A 12,168-nucleotide genomic window follows, 5' to 3' on the forward strand; every position below is an offset into this window, starting at 1 on the left:
CATATCCAACTCAACCAAATGAGTGCATATTGTACATAATTTTTCTTATGCATGGTATGGATATCCCAAGAGTACACAATTTAGATGGCAACAACTTATAAGCAATTACACAGTGCTGGAATCACTAATTCCTTTTTAACATTTCTTGTGGCTTTTCAACCTCCTAAATACGTGTTACAAAACTGAATTCTGATAATTTGACTAGCTTTATTTCAATATCTCGTACATTACAACCAATGATTGTTCTCATATGTGCGCGTAGGCTTGAAAAATTTAAAGAAAAACTAATATAAGGATATCGATACATACATGATAATAGTTTATTGAAATGATGATAATACTTTGTAACCTCTTTGAAAGAAGTGGTAAAAACCGAAGACAGCAAGAAAAAAAGAATACTGGTATATACACCTCAAATAAGAGAATCGGCTTCTTGACCACTTTTCTTGGAGGAGAAGAGCCATCCTATTAGAGGGATCAGTGTCTTGATCTTCCTAATCTTCTTGGTAAACGGCTTTCCCTCTGCCATTTTCTCTTTGCTTACGACCACTTCTTCAGCTAGCAGCTTTGAAGGAGGACTTGCAAATTTTACGTATCTTTTCCCCTTGTCCATTTTGCATGCAATTTCAACAAACTTAAGCTCTTCAATCTCAGGATCATTAACAGGCTGCTTCCCGTAAGCTTTGGCCACCAGCAGTTGTTTCATCTCTTTCTTTGTTTCTTCAAGTTCTTTTTTGAGATTTTGTATGCACTTTGACATCAAGTTGATTTCTTCTCTTGCTCTTTTGAGGCTTTGCTTTGTCTGTTCAAGCTCTTGTGTTAAGGCTCCGGTTGTGGATTGTGAATTTTCATTCTTACTTGCTGCTGCTTCTGCTTGCATCTATCAATCATGCAATGCATCCACAATTATATAATTATATTTAACAAGTGGATTTCCGGATGCATATGATAGCAGTATATAAACGATATAATTAATAGAATGCATGCGTTGCATCCCTCAAATAAATACACACGCACAAGCACAAGAAGGGAGGGGAAATAAGAGACCTCTTTGAGCCTGTGGCCATATATTTCTCCAACCAAGACTCTTTCACCAAACAACATCACAGCTTCTTTAACCGATCTGAAAGGCTGCCGTGTGTCAATCTCCGCTCGTCCGACGACCAACATTCCACCTTCTTCTTTCTCCATGCTAGCTTAATTAGCTTTAGGCCTAAAGCCCTTGTAGATATTAATAAAAATTAGTCACCAACTCTGTCAAGAGAATATGAAGAAAGAGCTATAAACTAATCAAATAATCGATATTGGCCCGGATAAATGCAAATGGAGACTATGTTTAACTTCTAATACAAGTTTCAAATGTGAGTTAGATATAAAAGAACCGGCCGACGGTACATTATAACTTATTTTATGGAGGTGGAGTGATATAATTTGCTTACTTAAAGGAATATTTAGTAATTATTATACAGTAAATAAAATCATGGGTTGCCGGTTTGCTTTTTTGTTTCGTCGCGTCCACTTCACTGGAATTTTGTTAATTAACTAAAAGTTGGCCATATCGTTAGACCATCTTTTCTTGATTTGTCAACTTCTGTGTCCACTGACTATACATGACATTGAATTGAAATCTTTTTGCTTTCGGTTTGATTAAGACTTTGCTCCTTCAGAATGGGCCTAATGGAGTTATTGTACGCATCTAATTAAACGGGCCACACAATTGGAGCCCATGCCTACATCCTATTGAGTTTGAATCATTTACCAGCTCATTTACTAGCGCCGTAAGCACGATGTTGATCATGACAGACAGAACAAACTGAAAAAATAATAATAATAATAATGTACATGCTCTCCATTGGAGGTCTAAATGTTCAATAAGACAAACTTTTACTTGATGAAAATAATATAGATTTGGTCATATTGAGAATACTTAAAAAGTTAAGTCAGCACATAAAAAAATGTAAAAGTTTAGGGATCTAGATGATAAATACTCCAAAATTATCCTACATGCGAGACGACGCCGTTGAACTCGTTGAATTTCTTCCCTCTTCTCTCCAAGGAAAACCCTATTTGTTGTCAGCTCTAAAACCCTAGTAGTAGTCCCGTTCCGAGCTTCGAGCCATCAAAGTATCCAAAACAAATTTATAATCTCTAAATTAAAAGCAATTAAAATACATATTCTAATTGAAAGAAAACCTAGAAGCCGGAGTTTCATCTTTGCAGTCGCTCGAAGCTCAGGCCTTTGCAGAACCGCTGAGTATCCGGCGGTCAATTCTAAAATGATTAGAGGAGGCAGAAGCTACGTGTCGTCACCTCCCGCATTCTCCAACGACGTCAAGCGACTTCTCGTCTGCACTAGCAATACCGTCTCTATCTTCAGCACATCCACCGGCTTACAAGTACTTTAATTTCGTTATTTGTTGATATAATTGTTTTCAAGGACTAGTTCTTATTGTAAATTTTTATTTTTGGGGTTAGATTTCGTCACTAGAGGGTCACAAGGCGCCTGTGACGACGGTGATAGTGGTACCGGCGTCGACTCCTGCGACTAAGATACTTTCTTATTGTTGGACTGCTTCGCTCGATGGGACGATTAAATATTGGGATTTTTCGGTGCCAGAGTTGTTGAAGACCATTGATGTTAAATTTTCGATTTTCTCTATGGTAAGCGGGGAGGGGGGATTTGGCAGTCTATTGAATTGTCAAATTTTTTGTTTGAAGTAACAAAATCTGCTTTTTCGAGAAGCACTCGATAGCCCCGGTTTTTTTTTTTTCCATCTAGAAACTGCTTTGGAGTGCTTTTGCTGAAAATATTTTCTATGAAATTATTCTATAAAGCATCCCTAATGTTATTTCAAGTGAGTGCTGATTATTGTTATTGTTTTGATTATCAGGTGATTCCGTCTTTATTACGCCAACCAGCTCAGAGCGACGAGAAGCCACCTAAACTTTTTGCTTATTTGTCTGTTGAAGATACAAGGGAAACAACAAAATCCCATAAAAAGGAGCCCAGGCCCAATACTATGAACGGACGAATCTGCAAGTGTAACTTGACCGAGTCTCGTCTTGCTGGTGGAGTAACTTTGGCTGAGGTGCAAATTGTTGTTGAAAGTTCTTTATAATATTCTTGTTCATGAGTTATAGTTATTACAACACTACTAGATATGTGGTTAGATCTGTTTATATTATATGGGCTAATTTGTTATCACAAAATAACTCTACTTGCATTAGTGTTCCTTCATTAGGGGTGCCTAACTTCAACTTCCAGATATTTCCCTTGGTGTTAGTTAAAGTTTGTAAAAGAGATTAAGCAATAATAAACTTGGGAAGTTGACGTGAATATTAACTGTGTCGATAATATAATAGTGTTGATGGAATTTTTATTTTCAGAAAGGAAAAATATATTGTTTGAAAGGTCATGGTGGTCCAGATGAGATGAAATTTGCTGAAACCTTGTGAAGAAGGAATTGCCAACCTTAACTGACCTACTATTATGAATGTTAGTTGAAGTGATTGCTAGTGGTATTTTGTATGTACATATTATGCAAACTTTTTCCAAGAGTTAGAGTTGATATGTTTTCATCCTTCTACGGCAGATGAAAGAACCTCAGGTCATAACCATTAGTTCATCAGGAAAATATTTTGGCATCCGGAAACAGCGCAAGCTTTTAATATGGAAGGTTCCTGATGTAGAAGCCGAGCGTGTGGTGATGAGGAAGATAACCCTACATCATACAAAGAAGTTGACAGTCCTTGCCTTCCATCCAACTCAAAGAATTGTAGCCGCAGGTGATGTGACAGGAAGAATTTTAATCTGGAGAGGATTTGGTGATAGAACATTTGCTACAAATGACAAAAAAATGAATTTAAATTTGATGAATAATGAGGAAGAAAGGCCTGGGGTGAGGGACAATGATGATGCAGATTTATGCACTACATGGCATTGGCACCCTTCTGAAGTCAGTGTTCTCATTTTTTCTTCTGATGGAGCATATTTGTATTCAGGTAAAAGAAACAGTTACTATTAAAACATAAAGCTTATCTTTTTGAGATGAAGTTGGCCTTGCCTTCTGTGCAGCGTAATTGCATAATATGCTAGCTCAACAGTAATTGTGTAGACCAGCGTATATATTAGATAGTTGCAAAACTAATATATATTATATATGTTGCAAAACAAAAAGGTTCATTTATTTGTGTTTCAAGTATTTTTCCTTTTTTTATGACTCTCAAGTTCTGTTAGCATTTAGGTGGAAAGGAAGGAGTTCTTGTGGTCTGGCAGCTTGACACAGGGAAGAAGAAATTTTTGCCTCGAATTGGGTCTCCACTTCTATATTTTACAGAATCTCCAGATCCTTCTCTGTCCTCTGTAAGTAGCATTTGTGTGCAAGAACTTGAAAATGTGTTTCATTCATTTTTCTCTGTTGTACAGAACCTAAAATTTATCAAATTTTTACTAACATAAGGTTCTTCAGATATCATGTGCAGATAATCAGGTTCATCTGCTAAAGATGCCTTCAATGGAGAGACTAAGGTCCATTTCAGGGATTAAGGTTTGTTCTGAGCTTGTTGAAGATATGCTTGAAAAAATATCTCTTTAGTTTTAACATCTTGAGATGATTTAAAATTATGTTGGTTTAGGCTGATTCATAATGAAATTTTTGACATCCTCGTGGCTCATGCACAACAACGTGCTGAAAGCACATTGTTGACTGCCAGCCTTGGCCTGTGAGGCATATGTTTGATGAGAATTTCTACCAAATATCTTTTTGCTTGAGTTGATCTGTGACTGCCTGCCGATGAGTCAAGCCTTATAACAACTTTCTAGGAGTATTACCGGTTCAGTCTCAGCAGTGATTCATGAACTCCGTACATATAGTAATGTTTTGTTTATGCTACGTTCTAAAACATATTATATGTAGTTATGCTGTGAAAATGCAACTTTCATTTTTCTACAGCTTTCAATGCTTTCCGCTTGTGCTTTTCTTGCAATGTGTATTCATGTTTTATTTTTCTGTTTGACATAGAAAATAAAACCTCTTGCTTTCTAAACAATTATATTCTGCATTTTTCAGCTTCCTTGTCCATTGCCTGAGGAGTATAAAGGCTTATGTCGTGACATTGCCTTCAATCATGATGGTGGGTTGGTTGCCTTGCGGGCAGAGAATTATTGCATCCAGTTTTACAGTCTGCTTGATGATCGTGGGATTTCTGAGGTGGGCATTTGAAGTTGTTACTTGATATGTAATTTAATAATTTCACAACGACATCCTGTACTTTATGCTTTGGGGGCTTTTGTCCAATATTTAATATGTTTATAGTTAAGAAAACTATTCATGGTGCTTGTTTTGGGGATGGCTTCTCTGCTTTGGTTATTGGTATGGATATTTTCATTTGCTAGTAATTGGGAATAGGTTGATTTTTCCTGGGGTTTTGTTTTTAACTTTTATGCAATCAAATGCATTGTGGAACCATCTTGATTACAGCATTTAGCATTCACAAAAATATACTTAATTAGGACTTAAATTTACCATACATAATGATTCTGTCTATCAAATGCTAGTTAGTGAAGCTTCTGGATGTCCCATTTCAGGTTCAAGTTTGTGAGAGAAACCATCAACCTGGAGATGATGTCACGGTAGTTCATTTTTAATCTTATTGTTATTGTATTTATTTGTATCTTATAACATTCAATTACTGAAATATTATCAAATAAACTATAGTTGATTTCTTCATGATGTTTACAGGTAGTAGTAACTTTAGTTGCTCTCTCCCAAGATGGTTCTTTGATGAGTACCGTAGATATAAAGCTTGCTGAGGAGGGCATAGGAAGCCTTGTTTGTCTTAAATTCTGGGTATCTGAGACTCAAAATAAAGAATTCACGCTGTCTACAATTGTTTACGAACCTCACAGGTGTGGCCCTTGCTTAATTACTGAGGAACTCAATGAGAAATATTTGAAATGTTCTGTAGGTAGTTATAGCATGTTTTTTAACCTTTGTGTCTGGCAGCGATGATTAATCTAATTTGTTGTTGTATAGGGATGCAGGCATTTCTGCAGTTGCTTTTCATCCTAATCGTCGTGCAGCTGTTAGCTCTTCTTATGGTGGGGACTTCAAGGTGATCTTGGTGGCTGGAATTTTAGTCTTGAGTTCCTTATTTTCTCAGATAGTTTACTCAGTTATTTTTCTGATGTGTCAGGTTTGGATTTGCAATGATGAATTGCAGCAGAAAGATCTCCAGAGTTCTGGCTGGAGTTGCCATGCTGTTGGCTCATATAAGTATGATTTTGCTTTATTTTCTTTTGCAGTGGTTGTTGGTATACTTTCCTTGTCAGAAAATTGATTTTCAACATTAGGTAATGATACAGGTACAAAATTTTTGTACAAACTGATGTGGCATAGCATAATTGGCTGAATTTTATTCACATTATTTATTAATATTATTTTATATTTTAATTCAATCAATCATGTTATGCCGCGTTAGTTTGCACCAAAAAAAATTGTAAATAGTCTGCTAAGAGACAGACAATATGGTACTTAAAAATAACCAGAAAAAATGAATTTAAAAATAAAAGTAGAAGGAAAACATTTCTATGTATGAATTGCTTTTTTTTTGGGGGGGGGGGGGGGGGGGGGAGTACCCTTCAAATTGGCTTGAGAATGTCATCTTTCTTAGTATCTTTTGTGGTAAGTTGAGAATTATGGTCATTTTGAATTGTGCTAAGATTTTTTCCCTTCAATTTTGATGAAATGCTCCTACGGAACCTGCTTGAATTGTGCTAAAATTTAACATGAAAAAGGGAGCTCTTCAAAATGGAATACCACAATATTAACATGTTTATCTAAATTTTATTTTGCATGATGCCTGTAACTTGGGGATTGACACTTGCGGCTTTTGGTCATTCTGATTAATTTAATTTCACCTTGTAGAAAAAAGGCGATGACAGCAGCCGCATTTTCTGCCGATGGTTCTGTTCTCGCTGTTGCAGCAGAAACTGTAATTACATTATGGGACCCTGATAGGAATGTTCTTGTTGCTGTAATTGGAGAGACTCTCATGGTGATTTTTTAAATCGAGCCCATCTCTTTTCCTTTTCTAATTTTTTAATTACTTCATAGCCTACCCTACCCCTTTCTGAAGCATAAACACAAGTTTATTACCCTGGTCAAAGTCGGAATGAAGAGAATTCGGTTTGTAGACATCTAGTTCTATTGCAAGAGATCTAACTAGGTTAACCCCTTGGAGACAAAGTGGGTTGATGGAGTCATGCTAGTAGTCGGATGCTGAAAATTTAATAACAGCAGGTTGCTTCTGATTTCCTTATCTGGTTCTATGGAACTGTGTGATGGAGCACGACCTAAATATTGTGCACAAAACTATTAAGTGAGATTAAAAATAAAGGAATACAAAAATTACAACTTCAAAGTGCATAAACTAATAGCTTCTAAGTTAATAGCACAAAGGGACTATGGAATAAGAACCACTTGAGTACCTGCATATTAGGTAACATAATGTGGCTTTCCACCATGGCTACTGCAATAATGAATGAATTGTTTTTTTTTCCTTTTTCTTCTCTTTCTTATTTGCATTGTTAATTTCATAACTTGACTATTTTATTCAATCTTACAGCCAATTATGAACATGTCATTTGTTGGAAGTTCAGAGTATCTTGTGGCTACATCTTGGGGTTCAAAACCACAACTCTCTGTTTGGAATATGTCAAAACTGTCTATATCTTGGTCATACTTGCTTCATGTAGAAGGTGAAACCGCTCATCCCCCCCTTTCTCTCCAATCTTGTGGGTGTTGTTATGGTGCTGTTCTTAATATTATCGATTAAAAATAGAGATCCATATACTAGATTAAAAGTGTGTTTGACTGTATTCTTAAATGAAAATTCCTTCCTTTTGCTCGTAGACCATTCTTAAGTGTCATGGTTCAAATTTGATGCTATGCTTTCAAGGTATTTGACTTAGTGTTATGTAAAATATTGTGCAGCTGTAGCCTGTGCAGTAGATATGTCATCTTTTGCAGCCCTTGCGCTTCTTCCTGAATCGTCTAATTGCAAGGAGGCCAACGGAACAACATTTCAAGGAAGAGATGGGGTAATCTTACTTTTCAATGCAGTGGATCCTGTTCCAGTGGCAAGCTGGTCTGCCAGGAAGGTATGACACGTCTCTAGCCCCTGATATTTTTGGAATCAACTAAAGTCAATTTCTCCTTCTAATAAAATTGATCATATATCATTTAACATAAACGATTGCATTGCATTTTAATGTTTTATTTTCCTGATAGTCTTTTGTGAGATGTACTGAGTGTATCTTTAAAGTGTACCAATATATTGATAAGTTAATTGGCGACAAATGCATGATGGAAATGAATATGAAGAAGAGAAGAATGAGCAAACTTGTGATGTTCTCTATAATCATTTAAGCAAGCAGCCATATGTGGCTCTTTTATGCAAGCCGAGTGGAGTTTAATATCCTGCAATAAAATTGTAAAGTTCCAGATGAGCCTCTTCCATTCTTGTATATTTGCTTAAAGCAAAAAAAAAAAAACCTGATTAATAGATGAAGAAAATAACATGTGCAGAAGTGTGGATGCACAGATAACTCATGATTATGTTGACCTAAGCGGAATGATGTTTTAATCTTTTCATTTACTCTTTTATTACAGGCCAAGGGAGGGGCCCTTGCTTTTCTTAAAGCTAACCCATCATTTACATACGAGAATATCTCAGATGGAAAAGCACCTCAAACATTGCTTGCATACGTAAATGGGGATCATGAGTATGTCCTCTTTGACCCATATGGCAAAGAAGTACATGAGCTTAGCAAAATCCACTGGGGGGATCGTCTGACACATGAAGAAAAAGGTACGTCTTTCTGTTGTACTTTATTTTACACGTAATAAACTTTAAGCTCCTTGAATTGGTCTTTGTTCTCTTCCCTTTTCTGTTTCTTATGTTTTTATTTCTTTTATTTTCGTAACAGGGCAATTTGGCTACGCATCTATTTACGGTGAACTACCAGAGTTTAAGCTGAAGAGAAACCAGGACTTATGGGCCCCATCTGTCCCATCTGAGAAACCTTGGGAGACCATATTCAGTGGATCATCTCATAACCTTCCTCCTCTAACCAAATTGTGTTCGGCATTTTTGGAGTCATTGTTGGAGAAGAGGACTGCTGCTCTGGAGTGAGAATTAAACACAAATGTTCTTTATGCTAATCCTGCGTGACGCGCCAGGAGACCCACTATTCATTCAACACATGTAAGAAGACAAAGAAGCTGCATGGTTTGATTGCAACCACCGAGTTATCAGGCCCTAAAAGGGAAAAACTAGATGCATTTGATCTCAAATTGGCGATTTTGAGATGGCAGCTGTATTCAAATCAAAGAGAGCCTGCATTATGGCTTCTGAAATTTTGGTAGGGATCATTTTCTTCCACTTACAATGTTCAGGAGGTAGGTCTATTCGCTAAGGAAAAATTTTGTATTTACGCTTTAGTATCTTGCAATAGTATGTGCGAAAAAGCTTTGTACCAACTCTTGAAACTTATTGACAAAGTTGCTTCTGAAGGGGACGTAGATTCATCTTTGTATTGGATACTTTCTGAATTACATTGAATTTTTTGTAAAGCAGGCTCAAAGTGCGTTGCCTTGCACAAGAGCCATGCATGTCTCAACTCCCATAGAGAATTGAAATATTGTTCTAAGGGCACCAATCCGCAAGTTGACCCGACCTAGGCCCTAGAGCTCTATTTCTATGCAAAAACCATTCCATTCAACTGATGATTATTAGCTTGCTTCGCACTCTCATGTTATAATCCAAAAACAGACTTTTGCATAAACAAAACGAAACCTTGCTAGTTGTCCAGAAAGAGGTAGATTTATTGAAAACCAAACACAACAACAGTCCTGATAGTATGCTGCTGTGCGTGCATGATAAACTATTACTTTGCAATCGAATCTGTTGCATTCAACTTTAAAAAAAAAACCATTAACATTTTGTGGTCAAAGAGAGAGTGGTTTACCCTGCATTATATTAACCGCCCATCTGCTGCAGCCCTGTTGTATTTGCCCAAATGCATGCCTGTTCAAATATTATCAATTCTATCTCCTAGCGTGATTAGCTTAAATTAGGTTTATTTTATATTTAATATCACCACAGGAAGAGGATAGCCTTTCTGTTCTTATTATGAAAGTCAACACTTCCCCCTCTTGTACGTGTACTTCTTGTTTGTTGCCTAGTGGTCCTGAAGAGAATTATATTTAGATCTCATTTTAGCACGAGAGTTCGTAGGTCAGAAGTTTTGACTTCGATATCAGACGAGATAAAATATTATCACCATTCCCATAACTGTTAGCTAAACTGCTCTAAGAGTATTAAAAAGACTTTTTTTATAAAAAAAAAGCCTTTAACCCTCTCATTTTACCCAAAATTAAATTTATTGTTCTTCTAATTAAATCCACCATAAAAAGCTCTACTAACCAAGATATCCATTCTGAAACTTTTTAGAGTTTCACTGATAAATAAAGACTCAACAATAATATTATTATTTAAAAAAAAAGGTCTCAATAGAGTGATGAAAATATATCTCTTAATAAATTTTTAGTAACTACTGGTTACCTGATTAAATTATTGCTCAGCTAGAAAGCTGTCCAAAATAGAATCTCAGTTCTTAAACCTAATATGCAATGGCGCTAAATTTCATTGGCATCTGCCTAAAACATAAGGGAGTCGGTAAGGAGCTACCTACCTCCAATTCATGCTTCTGCAAGTGCTCTGCTTCTAAAACATTCCATGATTTTTTTTCTTATTAAAAATTCCAATTTTTTTTTTAAATTTAAAAAAAAAAAGCTTTAGATTATGCAAACATCTTTAATTTATTCCAATCAACTTACGAAAACCCAAATTTCCTAAAACATAGTGCAGTAGTTACAAAACTTATCAGTACAATTAACTATTCTTAATTATGTAATCTTCTTCTTCTTCCTTTTTAAATTTTGTTTTTTAATATGCTAGGCCTTCTGGAAATGCCACGCCTTTGTCATTGTCGTTGCACTACCAGTTCCCTCAAAAAGTCTATTTTATAAGTTAAAACAAACTTCAACCCATTAATTAATTATAAAAGAAAGCACTTTTTAATTAATTATTAATACTTAAATAAATAGGATTTTATTTTTTTAAAAGTGTCTCATACTGTTCAACTAACACACATTATGTGACCCGATATAATACGTAGTTTTGTTCATCATTTTGAAGCATCCATATATATATATATATATATATATATATATATTTGCCGACCCACACTATAATTACGCAAAGGCAAGACTACCTGTTCATCAACGGCCACGTGTTATTTGCACAATGTAATGTATGTATAAATAAAAGTCATATTGCAGCATCACAATTTATGTTGTTGATAAATATAGTATAAATATAGAATCCTTGTCGAAGAACTTTGTCTTGGCTAATAATAATATAATAACAATTATAAAATAGGACAGTGAGTCTGTAAGTGTTACTCAATTTGAAATTTTGTATGATTGAACAATAGTTAAATATTGGTTTTTTGGATTAAAATAATGGAAAAAAAAAAACCAATTATCATCTTATCAATAAATGTGAAGCATAAGCCACTTGGTTTTTGGCCCCGTGGTGAACCACTACTCTCAAAGTTAAGCAGAACTATGAGTGTAGTGGTTCGAGTCTCTATACGCTCAACCTCTTTTAATTAAGAAAAAAAATTAAGTGGAGTTAATTTGTAAGTCTTTCTCCCTTGCGAATTATAAGTAGAGCAGAGACATTCTCCTCTGTAAGGGTCATATGTCTAAACATGTACTTTATAGAATTAATGTAATAATATAAGTCTCAGCTATATATCTGATTATAAATATCAGTGCAATATTTGTTCTAATAACAGTTGTAAATATTTGTGTAATACAGTAATATAATGTGTAATCAATATTAAAAAAATGTGAAGATATTTGGAGCAGAACCAAAACACAACCGGCAGAAACAGCTTCACAATGTGACTATCAATACCGATTTTCAAAAAGATCCTGGGACAGTTTCTTTTTCAGTCTCAAATTAATTAAGTAGAATAAATTACTCAATTATTTTGAGGTTTTGATTAGTAACAGTTTGAAAATTAGATTTCAAATT

General features: G+C 35.3%; 2 protein-coding genes across 3 annotated transcripts; one reads left to right on the forward strand and one right to left on the reverse strand.

Annotated features, from left to right (window-relative positions):
• Nucleotides 1-187: 187 nt before the first annotated feature.
• On the reverse strand, nucleotides 188-1,322 carry LOC107176469 (WEB family protein At2g17940-like). Its single transcript, XM_015528997.3, has 2 exons — nucleotides 1,048-1,322; nucleotides 188-880 (listed from the first exon to the last, which is right to left on the reverse strand). The coding sequence occupies exons 1-2, from the start codon at nucleotides 1,189-1,191 to the stop codon at nucleotides 413-415; spliced, it is 612 nt and encodes a 203-aa protein (XP_015384483.2). The 5' UTR covers nucleotides 1,192-1,322; the 3' UTR covers nucleotides 188-412.
• A 717-nt stretch (nucleotides 1,323-2,039) lies between these two features.
• Nucleotides 2,040-9,600, forward strand: LOC102613363 (uncharacterized). 2 transcript variants are annotated; one of them, XM_025097562.2, is made up of 16 exons: nucleotides 2,040-2,396; nucleotides 2,476-2,661; nucleotides 2,892-3,089; nucleotides 3,594-4,002; nucleotides 4,245-4,363; nucleotides 4,470-4,547; nucleotides 5,070-5,210; nucleotides 5,588-5,632; nucleotides 5,742-5,908; nucleotides 6,036-6,114; nucleotides 6,196-6,275; nucleotides 6,927-7,056; nucleotides 7,627-7,759; nucleotides 7,995-8,161; nucleotides 8,673-8,866; nucleotides 8,988-9,600. In XM_025097562.2, exons 1-16 carry the CDS (start codon nucleotides 2,277-2,279, stop codon nucleotides 9,193-9,195), a joined length of 2,454 nt encoding a protein of 817 aa, XP_024953330.1. In that variant the 5' UTR covers nucleotides 2,040-2,276; the 3' UTR covers nucleotides 9,196-9,600. The 2 variants fall into 2 exon arrangements, with proteins under 2 accessions (XP_024953330.1, XP_006474199.1); XM_006474136.4 differs by having other exon boundaries at nucleotides 2,041-2,396; nucleotides 8,673-8,871; nucleotides 8,990-9,600.
• Nucleotides 9,601-12,168: the final 2,568 nt, after the last annotated feature.

Source organism: Citrus sinensis, chromosome 9 (assembly GCF_022201045.2).
Source record: "Citrus sinensis cultivar Valencia sweet orange chromosome 9, DVS_A1.0, whole genome shotgun sequence".
In the NCBI taxonomy this organism is placed as follows: Eukaryota; Viridiplantae; Streptophyta; class Magnoliopsida; order Sapindales; family Rutaceae; genus Citrus; species Citrus sinensis.